Source organism: Narcine bancroftii, chromosome 13 (genome assembly GCF_036971445.1).
Source record: "Narcine bancroftii isolate sNarBan1 chromosome 13, sNarBan1.hap1, whole genome shotgun sequence".
In the NCBI taxonomy this organism is placed as follows: Eukaryota; Metazoa; Chordata; class Chondrichthyes; order Torpediniformes; family Narcinidae; genus Narcine; species Narcine bancroftii.
Window position 1 is genome coordinate 83,657,029 of NC_091481.1, and position 23,095 is coordinate 83,680,123.

A 23,095-nucleotide genomic window follows, 5' to 3' on the forward strand; every position below is an offset into this window, starting at 1 on the left:
CAGTGTAAAAAAATCTGTACATAATGTACACATGTAAACTAAAAAAAGAAATGTAAACTGTCCAAAATAGAGAGGAGAAAAATCAACCAAGTGCAAAAGTGAGAGTCCTTAAATGAGTCTTTGAGTGAGTTTGTCGTTGAGGAGTCTGATGGTGGAGGGGTAGCAGCTGTTCCTGAACCTGGAGGTGCAAGTCTGGTGGCACCAACACCTCTTTCCTGATGGCAGCAGTGAGAACAGAGCATGTGCTGGGTGGTGTGGATCCTTGATGATTCTCCGACGTTCCCCGTAGATGTTCTCAATGGTGGGGGAGGGTTTTGCCTGTGATGTCCTGGGCATTATCTTTTGGCTTGCTTTCCGTGCAGGGGTATCGGTGTCCTCTTAAAAAGTGAAGTAAGGAAAATCTGACATGGCCAATGTTCTGAGGGTACTAGGGCAATCAACGTTTTGGGGTTGTTGAGAGAACGACCTCTAACAGGAGGCCGAAACCGTACAGCAATTGCACGTTCACTTCACAGGATTTCACTGAAATCCCAGAAAATTAAAACAGTACTGGTACCCTTTGTTTCATATTTTGATCAGAATCAGTCAAGGGAGTTTTGGCTCGATAATTAATCAGTTTTGAAACATCAACGGTTTCTCTCTCCCTAGATGCTAACTGACACAAGGTACGTCCAGCATCGTGGTTTTATTTCAGATTTTCCAGCATCGGCTTTTTTTTTTGCTTTTCGTTCATTATTCCAAATGAACAAAAAGGTTTAAATTAGAAGCTGTAGCAAGGCTGAACTGTTTCCATAATTTGCTGATCCAATGCAAAACTAGCATTTAGAAGCTATTTCAGCTGCTACGCCTACGTCTAGTGCAAAATAGCAAATCTGCAAGAAGCAAAGAGCTTGCGTGGTCAGTTGCTTATTTGAACCCCACCCCCCCCCTTCCTCCAGCTGCTCCATTCTTCAGCAGACGTCGTTGTGAGGGACCCCTGCTCTCCATGACCTGGATGAAGAAGCGGAAAGATGGGCCAGTCAGTTAATGTGAAGGTTGGAGGAACTGTGGACGGTGCTGAAGGTTGTTGTGGGTTACGAAAGGATGCAGAAGTTGAGAGGAGATTAAGTTCAGATAAGTATGAGGTAATGCATTTTGGAAGGTCAAACCCAGAAGGCTGATGGTCGGATACAGTGTGGAGGAACAGAGGGACCTTGAGGTCCACATCCATGCATCTCTCAAGGTCACTGCACAGATTGATAGGATGGTTAAGAAGGCTGGGCCTCATTAATAGGGGGATTGAATTCAAGAGTCGAAAGGTCATGTTGTGACTCCACAAATCTCAGGGGAGCCCACACTTGGAGGATTGTATTCAGTTCTGGTCACCACATTATAGGAAGGATGTGGAAGCTGTGGAGAGGATGCAGAGGAGATTTATCAGGATGTGGCCTGGATTGGAAAATAAATCTTATGAGGCCAGGTTAGCAGAGCTGGGGCTTTGCACTTTGGAGCGAAGGAAGAATGAGAGGAGACTTAATAGAGGTCTACAAGATTCTGAGAGGCATAAAGAAGGTGGACAGCAGCGCCTTTTTGCCAGGGCAGGAATGGCAAACACCAGGGGACATCTCTACAAAGTGAAGGGTGGGAAGTTTAGAGGAGACATCAGTTAAGTTTTTTTTACACAGAGAGTTGTGTGGGGGCCTGGAATGCTTTGCTGGGGGTGGTGGTGGAGGCTGGAACAATAGGGGCATTCAAGAGGTTCTTAGACAGGCACATGGATGAAAGAAAATAGAGGGTTACGAGGTAGAAAGGGCCTGTACTATTTTTTGGTAGGTCAGCACGACATTGAGGGCCAAAGGGCCTGTTCTGTGCTGTAGTATAATATGTAAGCAATGGAGGACTTGGACACTTTAGTTTCCCCAGTACCCCTTTATTACCCCAAGCTTAGTGGTAGGTTTATCACCCCACCCCCTCCCTCCTCACAATAGAGGATCAAGGAGCTTCCTGAACATACAAATGCATGGGTTTAAATTTTCCATTAGTATCTTACATGAACCAATCTCAAGACAGTCGTCTCACTGATGGCAAGCATTGTCCCATCAGCATTAGGCTGGGCAATCTCCATCTACATGCCACCACATTGTGGACCAATCACACGGGCATGTTCTCCCCCCCCCCCCCCCCCCCCCCCCCACTATCCTTACAGTTTCAATTCCCTTAATTCTTGTCTCTAGAAAGAAACAAATCTGTTAGAAGTTTATCAAGTCAAGTTTTTGTTACTGGGCAACCCACATTACAGAGCCCCTCGCTGTCCTTGGTCAGCGCTAATGGAATTTCAGGTGGCTGTCATTGCCAGGCAACTCACATCCTGCACCCGCCACCCCCCCCCCCTTCACTGTCCTTAATTGTCTGCAACTGTCCCAGCATAAGCATTAACTAAGTTGTATTTATGGATGAATATTTTAGTTAATCACTTAATGTATTTGATGTATTAATCAACACCAATCCAAACTAGAAAGGGGCAACACAGTTAGAGTAGCAGCGCAATGCCTTTACAGCGCCAGCGTTCGAATCCTGCGCTGTCCATGAGTTCTCCCCATGTCTGTGTGGGTTTTCCTCCGGGGGGGGCCTCCAGTTTCCTCCCACCCTTCAAAACCTGCCAGGAGTTGTAGGTTTGTTGGGTGGCACGAACTCGTGGGCCAAAATGGCCTGCCCCGTGCTGTATGTCTAATTTTTTTTTAAATAGAAAGACCCTTACTCCTACAATCTCTGCTAATAGTATCAGTAAAAGGGATGGCTGGGAAGACTGGAATTGTAGTTATGCTTAAGTAAATGAAGACAGTACAACATGATGGTGATGTATGCGTGGGAAAACATCTTGCCTTTTTACCTACAAGTCATTGCAAGAAGATTTTTCCCAAGTTGGTGAAATCACAGAAATGCAAAAAATTATTTTGGATCAACAAAATTCGAGTGTATTTTTAATAGTGAACAAAGAGAATGTTAATGAAACACCCCAGGAGTTTCGTATTAATGAGGGAGGTCAAACCATAAAACCCTCATTATCCTGAATTCAAGCAACCAGCAGCCTCAAGCAACTGGCAATTGCGGAAAATAAATAGGTAAAAATTACAGAAGTTTGCAATCTCAAGTAACCAGAAAATTCGCTTGTCTACCAATCCCCATAGGTCCCGGATAACAGTGGTTTTACTGTATTTATTGCTTATCGGAAATCAAAGCCAGGAGGTTTTTACGGTTACATTCTCGAAACTGCTTTCCCTCCCCCCACCTCCCACCCCCAATAATTGCAGTTTCAGGTTAGCAGGTATTGTACGTGACCTATTTAAATGAGGGATGAGAGGCGTTTGTGTGGCTATGAAGAGAGGCAGGAAAATGATGGGGTGGTTTTATACAGAGGATCCTGGAGTGGGGGCTTTGGTGAGTACGTCTACCTTTCTTTAATTCTTTTTCCTCACCGAGGTAAAAGTTAAATCTAGTGGGACTAGGCAGAATAATAAAAATTTAACACAAGTGTCTGTAGACACCCCGGTTAAAATAAAAACACAAAATGCTGGAGAAACTCAGCAGGTCAAACAATGTCCTTTATGTACCAAAGAACCAACGTTTCAGGCTTGAACCTTCCATCAAGGTGTGAGTAAAATGTAGGCAGGCACCTTAATTAAATGGCGGGGGGGAAGGGTAAGGCAAGGGGCACAGTCATGAGGACAGATAGATATGGGAGGGACATTGTGGGGGGTCAGAAAGTGGGGTCTGGAGGAGCCAGAGGGGGGAAGCGAGGAAACACCATGATTGAACTAAAAACACGATGCTGGAGAAACACAGCAGTGTTTTTTTATATCGCAAAGATAGATACATAACCAATGTTTACTGAAATGTCAGTTATGTATTTTTATCCTGTTTGACCTGCTGAGTTTCTCCAGCGTTGTTTTTTTTCTAGACAGAATAATAGTTTGGCACAGACTAGAAGGGGGCCATTTCTATGCTGTAATTATCCATGATCGGGATGTCAATTTGTAATACATTGTGCCTGGGGTGATATTTTTATAAAAAATAATAATTTCTGCTTAAACACAAAAATTTTATAGACAGTCATTTTGGTGTTACTGCCTCTAATGGTGTCACCCAGTTGAATCCTGCAGCTCCCCCCCCCCCACCACCACCACCGGCACCCCCCTATGACGCCAGTGTCCAGAAATATTCTGTTCAAGATTAATTGGATCCCATGCCTAAAAATAGCTTCTGCGGCCAGCTCAAATTAGCCAGCGGATCTTTAAAAAAATATAAAATTAGTTCCATCTGGATTTGAGGACAAACTTGTCAATGAATCTCAGGGAAAAATGTTCAGATCAGCGGCCTGAATTCTGCGATGAAGGTCTTCAGGCAGGGTTCAAATATTCCATCGCTCTTCTGTGCTACTTTAGCAGAGATGCTGCTGGAATTGGGAACATCATTGGGGCCAGCGCGGGTTAGAGGGGCGCCGTGCCAGCCCAACGCTATTTGCAGCGCCAGCGACCCAGGTTTGAATCCAGCGCTGTCTGTAAGGAGTTTGCACGTTGCCCCCCCCCCAACCCCCGTGTAGGTATCCCCGGGTGCTCCGATTTTCTCCCACCCTCCAAATATGGACGGGGGGTTGTAGGTTAATTTAAATGAAATGGGGAAGCCAGGGTTTAAATGGTCAGAATTGGTTTCTACTGAGCTGTAAATAAAATGTAATTTTGTTTTTATCATTTAAAAAAGCAAATCCACAATCTGAAAACTTGAATCTTAAAGACCAGAATGGTCTGCTCCAGAGTTCCAAATATTCAAAGGCTTGGGGATGATAAAGGACAGCATGGAATGCAGGTGGGCGTTTGCTGGGCACCTGTGCAGACCTGTCATTTTAAAGTCAAGTTTATTGTCATCTGATTGTACAAGTACAACCCGACGAAACAGCGTTCTCTGGTCCTCGGTGAAAAACATGTAGACACACAACCAGACATAATGCACACGTACAGACAAACAATACATATGCAGGACAAGTAATCATATATACAAATAAATATTGATTCAGGAATATGAGAATCTCGGAGGGTGAGTGTGAGCTGTTCCTTCGGTCATTCAGCATTCTCACTGTCTGCGGGAAGAAGCTGTTCCTCAGCCTGGTGGTGCTGGCTCAGATCCTTCTCGATCTCTTCCCCGACGGGAGCAGCTGACAGATGCTGTGTGCAGGGTGGAAGGGGTCCTCGATGATTTTGCACGGCCTCGTCAGACAATGATCCGGGTAGATCACGTTGATGGGAGGTGAAGGGAGGGAGGCTCCAGTGATCCTCTCTGCCACTCTTATAATCCTGTGGATTGACCTCCGATCCAGTTCTCTGCACCAGAACTCTTTCCTGCCTGGGGTTGACCCTTGATGTGGGGTTAATACAAAGTCCAGGCCTAATTTCAAGACACACAGTGCACACTAGACCCTTGCATGAAATATCTTCTCAGGAAACAGTTAAATTTTGCTTTTGCCAGTGAGCAGAGCTTCAGCTGATAAGAATTACAATGGAGACATTGAACATCAGCAAAAGTCAGGCCCGATAAGGGATAGCCTTGGCCGCAACTTACTTTTATTAACCACAGCTATGAAAAGTTAAAAACACTCTTGAAAAATTAGGGAGTAAAGACTAAAGTCCAGTTGACTGATGAGTCAACACCAAGGAATAAATTTACGTTATTTCAAAAGTAATAACTTATTCATTACATTTGCACAGTCCATTCTCAGTATTAAATCCTATTCACATTAAATTGAATGACATTACCTTTTCTTTTCTTGAGCGGAATAGATAGTGTTTTTTTTTTAAAATCGGTTTCAGCCTTACAATAGGGCCCTAAAATGAGACCATTCCTCATAGGGTGCCTATGCGCTGAGATTCAATACTTCCTTGGCATGTAATCCTGTGCTCCAAAAGGTGGCAACATTCAACATTGGATTGTGGAGTTACTCCATCTGGATACCTGTGAGTTCAGGTTCAAGTTCATTTGTCATCCGATTGTAGAACCTGACGAAATTCTCCAGACCTCGGTGCAAACAGAAGTAACACGCATGCAATAGTACATATGCTGTATGTATATCCATCCATCCCTGGCCCATCCCTTCGCAAGCAAAGGTGAACATGGTGCCTTCAGCTTTAGGCACCGTGTGCCAGGGGAAGGACTTGGAGGCGAGTGGTTGACCGGGACAAACGCCTCCCTCTGGGTCCCACGCCACTGGGCCTTGCAGAGTGCAGGGCACGACAGCCAAAGTGATGTGGGATTGCCCCGCAGTGGTCTGTTACAAGACCGTGCTCACTGGCCGTTGTCCGTACAGATCCTTCGCCCACCGAGTTTGCTACTGCAGATCGCAATGGAAAATGTTTCCTGCGCTCTGTCACAGCTGCCAGCCCCTGCTGCCAGACTGACATGTGCTATTTGCCCATAGCTGGGGCCCTTTCCAGGTACTGATGGCTGGGCGAGCCGAGCCCGGGGATTTGAAGTCAGAGTTGCATTCTCCTCACCTTTGCCTGAAGAGGCAAAACCTGCAAGGTAAATATACATAAAAATGAATAAATAATAGTCTGGAGGGAAGAAGCTGTTCCTCAGCTTGCTTGGTGGGGCTGGCTCTGATCCTCCTGCATCTCTTTCCTGATGGGAGCAGCTGAAAGATGCTGTGTGCCAGGTGGAAGGGGTCCTCAATGATTTTGCGCGCCCTCTTCAGACAAAGATCCCGGTCGATCACGTTGTTGGGGGGTGGAGAGGGAGAGACTCTAGTGATCCTCTCTGCCACTCTTATGGTCCTGTGGATTGACCTCCGATGCAATGCTCTACAGCAGCTGAACCACACTGTGATACAGCCGGCCAGGACGCTCTCGTTAGAGCTCTTGTGGAAGGTTGACATAATAGTAGACGGTAACTTTGCCCCCCTTCTCAGGAAATGCAGACACTGATGCACATTCCTGACAAGTGAGGAGATGTTGTGTGTCCAGGATATGATACGTAGAATAGGATTTGTGTTTTTAACTTTCATTAAGAGGAGAGGATCACTGGAGCCTCCTTCCCCTCCATCGACGTGATCTACTGGGATTGTTGTCTAAAGAGGGCTCGCAAAATCATTGCGGACTCCTTCCACCCCGCACACACCCTCTTTCAGTTTCTCCCGTCGGGGAAGAGATCCAGGACCCAGAACCACTAGGCTGAGGGATGAACTGCTCATACAAACCCACCGAGACTTTACATTTATTTATTTTTCTATATGTATATACGTACAGCATATGTATCATTTTTCTGTATGTCTCAGTGCGTTGCACAGAGGGCCAGAGAACACTGCTTCGAACAGGTTGTACAATTGGATGATAATAAACTTGGTTTATGGGCACAGGTCACATTAATTGATGAGTATTTGTATATTTCTCTGACATTGCAACGTCCAGAACATTTTTTTCCAATGGGGACAGATGGAATTGTTTAAGGCAACTTGCCTCTGCAGTGAATCACACCAACAATCTGCATGAGAAAACAAATATGAATCTTCTCAGTGGGCCAGGCAAGATCAGAGAGCAGACAGGGTCAGAGGGGGAGACAAGTTTGCGGGACAGACAAGGTCACAGGGCAGTCGAGGTCTTGGGGAGATGTGTAATTTCCAAACGAGAAAGCATAATAGGGACAAACTGCTTCCACTGACAGGAAGTGCAGCAATGGCTGGCATTCACCAGAGGGGAGAAAAGGACATTTGTTTCAAATTCATCTGGAATGCACTGGCTGAAGGGAAACGGAAAGGAGATTTAATAGTGACTCCCAAAAGGAAATTGAAAAGAAAATAAAATTCTGGGAAAGCAATGAGATTAATTGGATAACACTTAAACAAAAAGCATATTCAGGAGGTCAAAAGGCCTTATTTTCTTCTGTATGGGCAATGCATTACATACACTGACCTGATCCAGTAATTCGGTATTAATTCCAAAACTCTTAAACATCTGTCCAAAATTCTGCCTGATTTAAATGGAAAGTGATTTCATTTCTTTGCCTCATAATCCCAGGGAATTATTTTCTCTGAATCCTTGCTGGGCTCAATGCCATTAACCTTCCGTGTGAACTAATCTGCCCCTTCCCTCCCTGTGAGGGGCAATGGGCATCTCGGGGCTTAGCCTCCGAAGGCCACTGTGGCGGGGGATGGGACTGTGGCCAAGGAAGGTGCCGAACTTCATCACCTCATCCTCCGTCTGGGCACCCGCCCACTGGTTGAACATCGACTTCTCCGATAAACCACATTTCTTGTGCATTCAACAAACGGTGAAATTTAAAAAAAAAACCTTGCAGATTCCCGGAAATCAGAAAGGAAAAATTGTGGGGATCTGGATCCGTGGAGAGAATAAGTTCGCAAGCCTTCTGGTGAATGCTAATTGCATCTTTTGCATGTCTGTGCACGAGTCCTCTATTTGTTGGACTCACAGTTGTCTGTTGCACGTGAAGTAACTGGCAGTGAAGATCTTTTGAAGTCTAGTCAACGTGGGCTAGATAATTTCCTATTTGTGCAGGGTAAGACCCCATAAACAGCAAATGTCCTTGTGGCCATTTTGATCCGCGGTGTTGAAGCTGGCTCACAGAGCAGTCCCATTTCCCCACTAAATGTCCCGGTAACTTATTGTTCCCACTTTTGCAGCAACTTGCCCCCAGATTGCTCCACGCACTAGGTGCAGTTTCCGGCAGCCAATTAACCCCTATATCTTTGGGACAAAACCGGGGTAAACTCCTGTCGTCACGTGGAGAAGGGGCAAATTACACACAAGACAGTGTCCTGGGTCACTGGAGTTGTGATGCAGCAGGTCTTGGGCCCGTACAGCTCTGACAACCACTGGGGTAGAAAACAGATCAGCTATTTTAATATTACTGTGGCGAGAGTGGTGTCACTTGGTGAGAGTGGGAGGGTCACTTGGTTAGAGTGGGTCACTTGGCAAGAGTGCGGGGGTCACTTGGTGAGAGTTGGGGGCACTTGGTTAGAGTTGAGGCATGGTTAGAGTGGGGGGAACGATGAGAGTGGGGGGTCACTTGGTTAGAGTGGGGGGTCACTTGGCGAGAGAGGGAGATTCACTTGGCGAGAGTGGCCAGGCACTTGGTTAGACTTGGGGGAACTTGGCGAGGGTGGGGAGGTCACTTGGCAAAAGTGGGGGAGGGTTGCTTGGAGAGAATAGAAGCTTCTTGGCAATAGTGCGAGGATCTTGCTAAGAGGAGAACGATCTTGGCGACAGTGAAACCATCTTGGCAACTGTGGCAGGCACTTGGCTGGAGTGGGGGCACTTGGCGAGAGTGCAAAAATGAAGGATTGACCAGGACACCAGCAAGAACCGTGCTCCTCTTTAAAACAGTACCATTTGCGTTGGCCTGAGAGGGCAGGCACAATACTTGAGCGCACAACTTTCTAACACAAGTGGCTGTTGCATTTGCTGCATTGTAATATTGACCACTGAACAAAGGAATGTTGTTGCTTTACAACACTTGGAAGAAGTACGACATCGTGATGGTAACAAACTATGAAATGCAATCCACGTAACCCTCTGCTCTTCAGGTTTGGTTTGGAATATTAATTATTTGGTCTTGGTGCTGGATTTGTCTCAATCGGTAATGACAATGTGGGATGAAGACAGGACCCTGAATTTCCACAGTGAAAGATTTTGCAACAGTTCCACAAAGCCATCGATCCTGCAACAAACAGTAGTTTTGTTCCAGGAAACTACGGAGGTTGTGGTTAATTGGGGTTTTGGGCGGCACGGGTCTGAGGGCCGGTAGGGCCTATTAGTCAAGTTTATTATCATCTGATTGTACAAGTACAACCCGGCAAAGCAGCGTTCTCCGGTCCTCGGTCCAAAACACAGAGACACACAACCAGACATAACACATATACAGTCAAGCAATACATACGCAGGGCAAGTGTTCATATATACAAATAAATAAATATTTTGTTCATGAAGATGAGAGTCTTGGAGGGTGAGTGTGAGCAGTTCCTTTGGTTGTTCAGCGTTCTCACTGCCCGTGGGAAGAAGCTGTTCCTCAGCCTGGTGGTGCCGGCTCTGATCCTCCTGGATTTCTTCCCCGATGGGAGCAGCTGTGTGCAGGGGTGGAAGGGGTTCTCAATGATTTTGCACTCCCTCTCCAGACAACTATCCTGGTAGATCACATCAATGGGGGGGGGGGGGGGGGGGGGAGAGAGACTCCAGTGATCCTCCCTGCCACTCTTACAGTCCTGTGGATTGACCTCTGATCCATTTCTCTGCTACAACCATACCCACACTGTGTTCTGCAGCCGGTTAGGACGTTCTCACTAGAGCTCCTGTAGAAGGTTGACATGACAGTGGCTGGAGGCTTTGACTGCTTCTCAGGAAGTGCAGTCGATGTTACGCCTTCCTGACAAATGAGGAGATCTGGAGTGTCCAAGATGGGCCACTAGTTAAGTGAACTCCAGGGGCCTTGGTGCTCTCCATTCTCCCCACTGCCGAGTTGTTACCGTGCTAGTGAACGTTAGAGATCTTCCTCTCATTTAAATTGACAGGGTAGCGTCTTCGTGAAAGCATGGAGTCGCAGTATGTCTATGCCCATAGGCTTTTATTTACAAAGCGGAGGATGAAGGGAGGCAAATTTGCAGATGACATGCTTTTTATCGTCAGGAAGATGGTCTTTGGCCAGAGATTGACTTTCACAAGTTGGGAAGGGACAGTGAAATGGCAGGTGAAAATTACTCCTAAAATTTGCGAGATAATGCGCCTTGGGTGGACTGGTAAAACTAAGAAATACAACAAAGGCCCCAAGGAAACACTGAGGAACAGAGAGATGGTAGCTGGTGTTCACGCCAAAGGATCTTCGAAGGCAGTAGGACAGGCGGATTAAGGTGGTTAATAAGACACCGTTTATGACGGCGTATAAGATGACCCACCCCTCCTGAAATGAGGGCTTGGAGCTACACCCACTGTATAAAGCTACCCCAAAGCTGGCACTTACCACTGGCCAGTGGAGTGATGCTGCCAGGCACATTTAAAATACAGTAAAACCTCGTTAGAACGCGGTAGTTGGGGTCCAAGATTTCATACCACGTTACAGTCAAGTCCCGGAAGAGATGCATATACGTCATGATTCAGGAAGCAGGAAGACAGAACGCTGTGACTCAAACCCTATAATAAGACCTTTAAACTCCACATATTAACGTACACATCTTGTAAATGAGTCATGAGTGTCCATTTTTGAGTTTGTGGCTGTTAGCCTGGCATCCTAAAATCAAGGTTTGGGGTCCACAGACACCCGCGCTGTAAGCAATTCCATGGATTAACGAATCACGTTCTAACGAGGTTTCACTGTACTAATTCACAAATATTTTAAAAGCAAATTATCCAGTAAAAGTTTAAATTTTTTGAGCATATTTAAAAATAAACCACCGTCGGCCCCTGCAACAGGGTGTTTAAAGTGGGAGAGCACTGAGAAATCACTATAAAAAGTTTGGATTTTAAACTTGGCACGGGGGTTGGGGGGGGGAGAGGGGGACCACTGAGAAGGTTCGGATTTTATACTTGGTGTATAAGATGACCCCTGGTTTTGGGGTGGCATTTTTAACGTTCAAGGACCATCTTACACGCTGGCAAATATAGTACTTCCCTTAGGCCACAGCTGGAGTACTGTAGGCAGTTCTGGCCACCGACCTGACCCCCCACCCAGGTAAGGGACAGATTCCATTTGCAGGGACATTCATAACGCAATTTGTCCATAATTGAGAAAATGCACTAATGACTATGGTATTTACTGTCATGTCCATAATACTGTACAGGTACGTGAGATTCACCATCCACAGTAGTACACATTAAGCTGCCACAAACATGCCCGAAGAGCCTCGGGCGCTGAGGGCTTCCTGATTGTAGATCTGGAGCTCGAACAGGTGTCTATGTGACCGCGGGAATTGCTGGAGTCACTCAGTTTCTCTGAAGGGACTCCCTTTCGCCCCTCTTTCTCTCGTTCTGTAGGGGGCGCCAGACGACACTAACGGCGACTCTACCCTGCGGCAGGGAGAAGGCAATTTCATGTAATAGTACATGTTCTGTACTATTACATGACAATAAAGGAATTTTGGGATAGCGAGGAACTAATAAAAGAGTAGATAAATACATTCACAGTTACGGGTAGTGCAAGGAAATGATTGATGTTTCAGTACAGGCAGATCCTTTGGTAGTTGATGGATAGTTCCTGGTTTGGACGATCAAGAGCGTTTTACCTATGGGAAAAAAAACTGATATTGAACTGAGAGGTTCTGGACCTTAGGCTTCTGTACCTTCTGCCTGAAAGTAGCAGCAAAAAGAGGTTGTGACCAGGTTGAAGGGGATCTTTTATTATTTTTTAAAATTTAGTCATTCAGTATGGTAACAGGTCCTTCCGGTCCACAAGCCCATTCCGCCCAATTACACCCAATTAACCCCCGTACGTTTTTGAAGGGTGGGAGGAAACCGGAGCACCCGGAGGAAACCCACACAGACACGGGGATAACGGGCAAACTCCTTACAGATAGAACGGGATTCGAACCCAGGCCACTGGCGCTGTAACAGTGTTACGCTTGTTAATGCTAACCGATAAAGTTGTTCTTTTAATCACTAAAAATGACCACCGCTGGCAACTTCAAGGCCATAATGTGGAGCAATTCTTCAGGAGGAGACAGGAGTTGGATGTTAATATGAAGCATTTGCTAAAATGGATAGAGTCAGACTTTCATAGAGCAAAGTTCAAAAAATGCAATTGAAACAAATCATTACGTTTTGAGTGAAGTAACTTCATATCTTTTCCATTAAATCCTCCCTACTTCAGTTCTGCTGTCACGTTACATTGATGAATGACTGGTTTGCTTCCACTTGGCCATCTTCAGTCTCTGAGAGATCAAGGTCGCCACCAGCTCCCTCCTCCACGTCCATCTGCCAGGGCACCTCCCATGATGGGATTTTTGAACCCAGTAAATGTCTCCGTGAATGCTGGCAATGGGGTGGATGCCAGTGGAGTTAAACAAGAGAGTCGGCAGGACGCTGGGGGTTCAGTTCAACACGCAAACGTGCTGGAGAAACTCAGCAGGTTTATAGATAAAGCCTCCGACCGGGGCGACTCTAACTAAGCAGGGATAAGGAGACGGTTTAAGAGAGTCACCCCAGCGGCAAGCAGCATCAACCAGCTCTTCATCCTGGGCGATGCCATCGCTGTTTTGAGGCCCTCGCCAGCTGGATATTTGCTCCCACCTTCAGAGAACATTTACTTTTACAATTTTAAACTTACATATTTTTACCTGTTATTAATTTTAATTTATTTTCCTCAAATTTTTTGCTAGTTGCTTGAGGCTGATGGTTGTTTAAATTCTGGATAACAGGGTCTTGTATGTGTACAATGGTTTCAGTGATTCATCACTGTTCCGATTACTACCCAATGAGCTTATCAATGCGGAGGTGCTCAAGACTGATATAGGAAATGCCCGCAACACGAGATGGCTATGAACCCCCCCCCCCCCAATCAGAGATATGCAGGTGGGCGTGACAACAAATGTGTAAGCCTCAGACCTTGGCCGGGGCTCCCTTGGCTGTGAATATCCAAGTGAGACTCTGCATATCAATTGAACGGCACAAGATGGCAATGCTCGGTTGGGGCTTGCAAGCTTGGGAGCGGCACGGTTGGCGTAGCGGTTAGCGCCCGCGATCCGGACCCGTCACTGACTGTAAGGAGTTTGTACACTTTCTCCAGCTTCCTCCCACCCTTCTAAATGTACCGGGGTTTGTAGGTGGCAGGGGGCTGGTGGGCTGGAAGGGCCAGTTACCATGCCGTATGTCTAAATTTTTTTTAGATTAAAAAAATAAAGAGTGTGTGGTTTTAAGTACATAGGGACTGAAGTTATTCCCTAAATTGGAACTGAGAAAAGAATAGACCTCCACCCCTCCCCCATCCCTCCCCACCACCTCCCCTACTACCACTCCTCCCCAGCACCACCTCCCCCCCACAGATGTTTTTATTCAGGCGCCCGCCGGCTTTCTGCTCAACAGTTGCTTAGACCAGACAACATTATCTCGTCTTCACGGTACAAGCCAAAACGTTACCCAGTGGGAGTTCACTGCTTATTCCATACCTCCATTGATCTCCTTCAGTTTCTCTGCTTCTTGAATTAACTTTTTCTCCATTCTCCCTCTCTTCCTCCCTTCCAATCAAGGGTCTTTGACTCTAAACATTAGCTTGAAGAATGTCTTTCGACAGAAGCTACCAGCATTTTCTGTTTTATTCCATATTATTCCTGTTTCTGAATCATTTGCAGTTGTGTAGATCCGTGATGTCAGCCAATACCCAAGGATAGGGATATCCTCATCTGATCTTTAAAAATCCGAAATAAAAACAGACTGAAAACTCAGCAGTTCAAGTAGCATCTGCGGAGCAAGAAACAGTTCGCATTTCAAATTGGACCCTTCGACTGACTGAGACATTGAGAAATCCATTCGTCTGCTCCCTTTAAATTCAAATGCTCTCTGCAAATTTGCCGAATGCACAACAGTCGTGGGCAAAACCACAAACAGCAATGAGGCAGCGTACAGGAGGGAGAGAGATCAGCTTGTCGAGCGGTGTCACAACAACAACCTTAGCAAAACCAAGGAGATGATTGTGGACTTCAGGAGGACATGGACCAGTCCTCATCAAGGGGTCATCAGAGGAGAGGGTCAAGAACTTCAAATTCCTGGGTGTCACCGCTTCCACCTCCAATGCAATCAGAAAGAAGGCTCGCCGGCGGCTATTCTTTGTGAGGTGATTCAGGCGATTCGGTACGTCAACCAAAGGCTCTCGAAAACTTCTACAGGTGTAGCGTGGAGAGCATTCTGACCGGTTCCATCACTGTCTGGTATGGAGGACAGGAAAAAAATTCCAGAGGGTCTTAACTCAGTCTGCGACATCACGGGCACCAGACTTCACTCCATCGAAGACCATCTACATAAGGTGGTGTCTTAAGAAAGCATCCTCTATCCCCAAATACCCCCACCATGCCCTCTTCACCCTGCTACCATCAGGAGAAAGGTAAGGAAACATGAAGACGAGCATCTAGCGGCACAAGGACAGCTTTTTCCCTGCTGCCATCAGATTCCTGATTGAACCATAGACCCTACCTCACTTTGTCTTTTCCATGATTATTTTGCAGTGTGGTTTGTATAATATTTGCTCTGTGACGCTGCCGCAAAACAATGAATTTTGTGACTTGTTCATGACAATAAATTCTTTGTAAATTTCTTCAAAGCCAGGGCCGTCAGTCCCGCACCCACTCCCTCCTGCATCAGTAGCATCTATTTAATGCCCGCTAGCGACTCTCCACCCGCCCCTGGCCACATCAAGCGTCAGTGGCGTACACTGACGCTTGACACAATAAAAATGGTGTCGAAGGGGCGGATGGTGTTAACGAAAGGTAGCACCCTCCCCCACCCCCCCTCAACTTGCTGCCCATTGAAGCAGTGGAGGCGACCTCAGTAAATATATTAAAGCAAGGTTGGTGGAGATGAGCCGATCGTCAGATCAGCCGATCCTGCTCCTATTTCTCTTATGAGACCTTCGCTTGAATGATGTCCCGTTAAAGCAATCTAAAACAATCAAATCAGTCTGCACCATGTTTGAACTGTAGGATCATCTACTGGCATCTGTAAATGTACAAACCATTTCAACATGGTAAGTGTTCATGTAGCTGTTGAATTGGCCTCTTTTAATTGACCTTCTCTAGCTAAATAATGATAGAAAATTTATGATTTAAAAGGAGGCCATTTGGTCCATCTCATCTGAGATAGGTAAAGCAGTGCTGCCCAGCCTGAACTCCCCTTTACCTCATTTGGTACACAGCCTCCCTCCCCCACCCCATCCAGATCACAGATCAAGTCATCAAGACAAATCAAGTCATCAAGTCAAGTCGTAATTAAGTCATGTCATCAAAACGTGTCATCATCGAGACAAGCAATCAAGTCAAATCGTCATCAAATCAAGTCTTATTATCATCTGATTGCACAAACACAACCTGACCAAGCAATACATTTTCAATGTGAGCATCCCTTTTGCTTCAAAACAATTTCACCCTTTGACTGAATAATTTCTGTACCTCCCATCTAATCCTTTTATAGAACATAGAATATTATAGCACAGTGCTGGCCCTTCAGCCCTTGATGTTGCACGGACCTATATATTCCTACCAAAATAAATATTATACCCTTCCTAACTCGTAACCCTCCATCTTTCTTTCATCCATGTGCCTGTCTAAGAGTACATCAATTACTTTAAATTTTAACTCCTGCTCTCCTCACCCCTCTCCAAGTTTTGGGGAAATTGGTCCTTCCTACTTACTTTATTGTTCCCTCATAATTTTAATACAAAGTTTGCCTTCCTCATTCAGTGCACATTTTAATAACTATGGATAAGGAAGACCATTTCAGACCCCTTAATGTCATCTATTTGGTCAGGTACAATCATTACAGCATTCAGTTTCTCATGAAATCATTTCCTATTGGATAGATTTTTACATAGTAGGAGAATTAAGGGATATGGGGAAAAGGCAGGTGGGTGGAGATGAGCATATTGAAGACGGGTGGTGGGGGTCTTTGAAGATGGAGGCTACTTCCTTAAGATATGGCCTCTTGTCGATGTCCTAGATGGAGTAAAAACTGGTGCCCATGATGTCACAGGCCAAGTTAACAACCCTCTGGAGTTGTTTGTCCTGAGAGTTGGCACCTCGATACCAGAGAGTGACGCAACTGGCCAGAATGCTCTCCATGGTACCCTGAGGTTTTCGGGAGTGACATACTGAATCTCATCAAAACTCCTCAAGAAGTATGGATGCTGGCGAGCCTTCTTCATGTTTGCATTGACGTGGAGGCTCCAGATCCTCGGAGATGTTGACATCCAGGAATTTGAAGATCTTGACCCTCTCCACGACTGAGCCCTCGATGAGGACTGCTTCATGTTGTCCTGACTTCCTCCTGATGTCCACAATCATCTCCTTGGTTTTGCTAACGTCAAATGCAAGGTTGTTGGTGTGACTCAATGGGCTGGTTGACCTACTCCTCTCCTATGTCGTTATATTTACTCTGATAAACTGTTTTTTTTTCTGAGAAGAATTTCCTGGGACAAATCATGATTTTTGACATCGAAGTCTTCCTCATTCAATTTACTGTGAAGAAATTTCCCAGATAATACGCTCTCCACTCTGGAAGCATTTCAAAAGCAATAAAGTCTGAAATCCCTCCAGCCTTTCCTCTGAACTAACTGAATTTTTAAAAACTTTTCTGTAAAAGTTTTACCACCAGAGGGTAACTCCAACCTCCAACCTGATGTCTCAAGACAAAGGCATGTTTCACCCTCCTCCACGCCAGGGGGCGCTGTCGCCCTCTAATCGCACACGGGGTGGTCAACCCTCCGAACGGTTAGGGGGCGCCGTTGCACTCAAAAATACAAAGCATTCCGCGACCTGCCTTTGCGTGTCATCCTCCACGCCGCGAGGGAGGCGCTGTGTCCGTCACGTGACCGGGCCCTGGCGATGCGCGGCCGCCGACGGAGCAGCGGTTTTCGTCAGCGGGTAAATGTCTCCGAGTCGCGGCGTGGGGAATGTGGGACCGACGCAGGGTGCGCCCTGTCCGCCCGGAAATGTGAGGGATAGAATTATTCCGACCGTTACCGGCTCCCGGCGACCGCCGGAACTCCTCTCTGGCCCGCGCTTGTTGACGTTGGAACGCGCTGCTCTGATTGGCTGCCGAGTGGGCCAATAGGGATGATGCGTCGGGCCGTCTGTTGGTCTGATAGGTCGATGAGCCGTCAATCAGCTCGGTTATGCTGACAATGCGGAAGTAAGTAGCAGGAGAGGGTGATTTGCCCACCAAACCTGTTCTAATCAAAGTTAGCTACAAATAAGGTAAGAACAGCACAGTATTAGGCCCTTCGGCCCTCGATGTTGTGCTGACCCATATATTCCTACCCAAAAAAAGTACTAAGTCCTTCCCACCCTTTAACCTCTATTTTTTATTCATCCTTGTTCCTGTCTCTTAAATACCCCCAATGTTTCAGCCTCCACCATCACCCCCAGCAAGGCATTCCAGACACCCACAACTCTCTGTGGGGGAAGAAACTTACCCTTGATGTCTCCCCTAAATTTCTCTCCCTTCACTTTCTACAGATGTCCTCTGGTGTTTGCTCCTCTCACCCTGGCTGTCCACCTTATCAATGCCTCTCAGTATCTTGTCCTTCGCTCCAAAGCAAGTGTGAGGTGTTGCATTTTGGAAGGACAAAACAAGAAAGGATGTACACAGTAAATGGTCGGGCCCAGAGGACTGTGGTAGAACAAAGGGATCTGGGAATACAGAAAAATAATGTCACAGTAAGATAGGGCTGTAAAGAGAGCTTATGGCATGTTGGCCTTCATAATTCAAAGTATTGAGTATAGGAGTTGGGATATTATGGTAAAGTCATGTAAGAAATTGGTGAGGCCAAATTTAACAATAGACAATAGGAGCTGGAGTAGGAGAATAATGTGTAGTTTTGGTCACCTTACTACAGGAAAGATATCAATAAGATAGAAAGAATGCAGAGAAGATTTACTAGGATGTGGCCAGGACTTCAGGTACTGAGTTACAGGGAAAGGTTAAACAGGTTAGGACTTTATTTCCTTGGAGTGTAGAAGAATGAGGGGAAATTTGATAGTGGTATTTAAAATTATGGGGGTATAGGTAGGTAGGCTTTTCCACTGAAGGTAGGTGAGATACAAAATGGGAAATGGGTTAAGGGTGAAAGGGGAAAAGTTTGGTGGAATATTAGGGGAAACCTCTTTATACGGAGAGTGGTGGAAGTGTGAAATGACCTGCCAGCTGAAGTGGTGAATGGTGGCTCAATTTTAACATTTAAGAAGAATTTGAACGGGCTCTGTACGGAGGATATTCCCTGTTTGGAATTTATAGTTAGTGATTACCCAGAATAAATAGACAATTTAGGACTAAAATGAGACATACATTTAAAGGAGTGTTGAATATTTGGAATTCTTTACTCCAGATTGAGACAAGATTTAAAGATAAGATCAACAGTTCTGTAGATGTTAGTGAGGACTCGTGTTTTAGATCAGCCACAATTTGACCTGCTGCTGCTCCTGTGACTTGAGGAAGAAGTTCGACAGGTCCAAGAAACAACAAATCTGAACATGTTGAATGTAACAAAAGACCTTTATTTGCCCATGAGGGAAAGTGGCCATTGGGATCGCAAACACACGCACACACGCACGCACACTCACTCACTCACTCACTCACTCACTCACTCACTCACTCACTCACTCACTCACTCACTCACTCACTCACTCACTCACTCACTCACTCACTCACTCACTCACTCACTCACTCACTCACTCACTCACTCACGCACGCGCACACACACGCGCACACTCACACACGCACATGCACACACACACGCACTCACACACACGCACTCACACGCACTCACACACACGCGCACACACGCGCACACACACTCACACACACTCACACACACTCACACACACTCACACACACTCACACACACTCACACACACTCACACACACTCACACACACTCACACACACTCACACACACACACACACACACACACACACACACAAAATCAGAGAAGAAACATGCAACACACTTGCATCGGACACACAACTAACAGCCAGTAATTTGTAAAGAGGCAAGAACAGGACCCTCCACCCCTCAGCCCCCCAGTTAGTTATGAAAGAAAGGATTTACGATGATTGATTCGTACATGTGCCCCACAATAAGCCCCAACCCATTACTGACACACACCTTGTGATTGTTGTCTATGGCTCATGACCTGGAATGGAGCTTGGGTTCATTCTCAGGAGGTGGGGAGTGGCAGAAGCTCCATGTTGGGCTTTATAGCCCCAGTCAGCCAGTGGGGGTCGGCCACGTATGCCCAAAATAGGTGATTAAAGGATATGTGTAGGGGGCAAAGCTGTGTGCTCTCCATGGGTGGTCTTGACCTTAATTGACAGATGTGGAGGCTTCCGACTAGGTTCCTGCTGGAGGGGTCACATGTCCCACCAGACTACAGCTCTTATTTCTTGTCATAATGACTCCAGGTTTTGCGCTCCATTTCTTCTAATCTATCATGGCATTATGGGCCCAGCTTAACTTTGTCATTGAACCAGCTGACAGGGACCTTTGAGTCCTGATCCACGATGTCCAAACATCCCACTGCCTCCACAGGTGCCACCTGACCCACTTGATCCAGTACTCATTTTTTTTGCTTCAGATTCCTGTCTCTTGTTCCTTTTGTTATTTGGCAAATCATCCTCTTCCTTGCAGAGGCCGGGTCCTCTGTCCACTTCTGGGACTTGAGGCTGCGGAAGAACATCACCAAGTTGTTTTCCAGACAGTTTCTGACTCTCACCTGGAGACCTTCACTCCATAAGCACCAAATTCATGACCCCGTAACCATTTCGCCCACTTCAACGTCCTCCCTAAAATCCACTGCATGCATTGTTTGTGTCTTCTTGATTCACAGAAGTTATTTCTTCTTACCTTGACTAACTATATTTCCAAAGCTTCTGAAAGGGTCCACTTGCCTAATTTTAATAAGTTTATTGATATGAAGCATTAACAATTTTTCACACTCTAAAATGATTCTCCATCTGCAGCTTTTATTTTAGACCTTGACAAGTTCTCTCTGTAAGGAAACTGCAGTAAAACCCCTGGTATCCGGCACCTATTGGGATTGGTAGATGCCAGATAAGTTAATTTTCCAGTTGCTTGAGATTATGTGATTGCCAAACTAACAGCAAGGTAATTTTAACCTATTTATTTTCTGCAATTTCTTTGCACATTGCTTGAGGTGGCCAGTTGCTTGAATTCTGGCTAATAGGGGTTTTACTGTATTATAATCTCCCATTCTCCCCTTGTTTCTCACTTTCCATACTAACTGCCTCCAATGCATCTTCCTTCGTCCACATGTCTGGTTTACCCTCAGTCGTGCTTGAGAGTCCTGTTCATCTCCACACTTTTGCTCTCAAACCACTCAGGGTAAAGATAGGTTTCTTTCAACAGATTAACATGTAAATTAAAAAAAATTATTTACAAAAATTATTTACAACACGAAAGAAGCTGATTCCGACCATTGAGATCAGTGCCACCCAATAAACTTACAACCCTGTACATTTTGAGGGGGGGGGGGCGGTGAAGAGTATCCAGAGGAAACCCAAGCAGCTCTCAGGGAGAACACAAAACTCCTTACAGAGAGCACCTGGACTGCTGGCACTGTAATAAATTTAAATTTAAACCTACAGTATGGTAACAGGCTCTTCTAGCACATGACCCCTTGTTGCCTAAATACCCCCAATTAACCTACAACCCCAGTAAAGGGGCTGAAGGATTCCCACACAGACATGGGGAAAAAGTACACCCTTCAGACAGTGCAGCATTTGAACCCAGGACACTGGCACTGTAATTGTGTTGTGCCGCCCTCTAACCAGCTCCCACCCGACACTTCTACCCTTCCAAAGGGACCGTTCCATCCATTACTGCTGGTTCAGTCCCATCTCCACCATTACTCTTCCGACACTACCTTTCTGTGCAAGCTCAGGAGATACAACACCACCTTGCTCTCATGTCCTGCATAGGAATCCAAATAGAATTTTCGAGTGAAGCAATAATTCACTTCCACTTTGCAAAATAATCTGTAGCAGTTTGCCTGTCACTTTATTCCAAGTAGCTACATTATAAACTTCCATTCTTAATATTACATTTAGCTGTTTCAGATTCTCTCACTGTGGAAGCCTCCTGAGTATTTTTCTATTTTTAATATCAGCCTGCATCCTTCCTCTTTCCTCCTGATGGTAACTTCAGATTTAATTCCCCAGATCTGGGGCGCCAGCGATCGGGACCAGGATTCAAAACCCGTGCTGTCTGTAAGGAGTTTGTACCTTCTCCCCGTGTCTGTGTGGGTTTTCCCGGGGGCTCCGGTTTCTTCCCACCGTTCAAAATGTACCAAAGCAGTAGGTTAGTTGGGTGTGAATTGGATGGCGCAGACTCTTGGGCCGAAATGTATGTTTAAATTATAAAATTAACATTAGATCCACTCATTCCCTTGCTGACATGTCTGTCCATGGTCTCATGCACTACCAGACTGAGACCACCCACAAATTGGAGGAACAACACCAAATCCAGTCTGGGGACCCTCCAACTGGATGGCATTATCATCAACTTCTCTGGTTTCTGTTAGCCTCACCCCTCTCTAACTATCCCTATTTCTCCTTTTTTCCTTCAGCTCTGTATTCACAGAGCTACACTTCCCCCCCCCCCCAAACATATCTCACCTTTCCTCTCCGTCCAATTATCACTTTTTACCTGCTGGCCTGGCTCTTCCCTCTCCTTTTCTTCCCCCCTTGGCCTTTTAATTCCTACCTCTCCCTGCTTTTTACTCAGGGGTTCATACATTAGGTCTCACTGCCTCATTCATTGTTCTCTGTTGTTAACATCAGTAATGACTGCCCAAAGGCAAGACCTGAATGTGCGAGCTGAACGACCTTGTTGTTATCAGAGGAGGGATTATAAGCCAGCTGTTCCAACCCTCCAGCCAAATTATATTTAAAAAGTTCGAATAGCTCGTGAGTATTGTTTGAACATGCGCAGGGAGGAAAAGACCTGCTCATCAACCCAGCCTTTCCCATACTTCAGTGGCATCTTGTATATCATCTTCATAGGTATAATCCTTGGCCCACCCAAAGCATGTGATTTCCCAGTCTTTTTCGGACCCCACTCTTCTAATTGCTATCAGTTATGGTGATTGAAGCTCATCTAGCCCCTTGCTGGAACCAGGTCAGTAATTACTTCGGGCAGGAAGAATGTTCAAGGACCAGAGGAACTGTTCACACTAGCCTTCTGAGGTTCTCATATTCATGAAGCAGCATTTATTTATTTATTTTTAGAGCTACAATCCTTGTCCTGTGTAGGTATTGTCTGTCTGTATGTGTGTGTCTGCATGTTTTGTACCGAGGACCAGAGAACGATGTTTTGTCAGGTTGTACTTGTGCAATCAGCTGACAATAAAC

The 23,095-nt window shown here is 45.8% G+C and overlaps 2 protein-coding genes across 8 annotated transcripts in view; one reads left to right on the top strand and one right to left on the bottom strand.

Moving 5' to 3' along the window:
• Positions 1-17,740, bottom strand: part of LOC138748538 (tyrosine-protein kinase receptor UFO-like) — a 150,097-nt gene extending 132,357 nt beyond the window's left edge. The window contains exons 1-2 of the mRNA XM_069908917.1: positions 17,487-17,740; positions 14,129-14,420 (exon numbers count right to left, since the gene is read on the bottom strand). The gene's annotated coding sequence lies outside the window, so the exon portion shown is untranslated. The remainder of the gene's footprint in view (positions 1-14,128; positions 14,421-17,486) is intronic.
• The window catches only part of bloc1s3 (biogenesis of lysosomal organelles complex-1, subunit 3), an 87,226-nt gene continuing 81,635 nt past the window's right edge, over positions 17,505-23,095 (top strand). Inside the window, exons 1-2 of one of the 7 annotated variants that reach the window (XM_069908930.1) lie at positions 17,521-17,590; positions 20,687-20,831. Coding sequence is in view for 2 of the 7 variants with exons in the window: in XM_069908925.1 (XP_069765026.1) it covers positions 17,620-17,660 (41 nt within the window). In the remaining 5 variants the exon portion in view is untranslated. Of the gene's footprint in view, positions 17,924-20,686; positions 20,832-23,095 lie in introns of all 7 variants that reach the window. The other 6 variants (XM_069908929.1, XM_069908927.1, XR_011348119.1 and 3 more) reach the window with 6 other exon arrangements.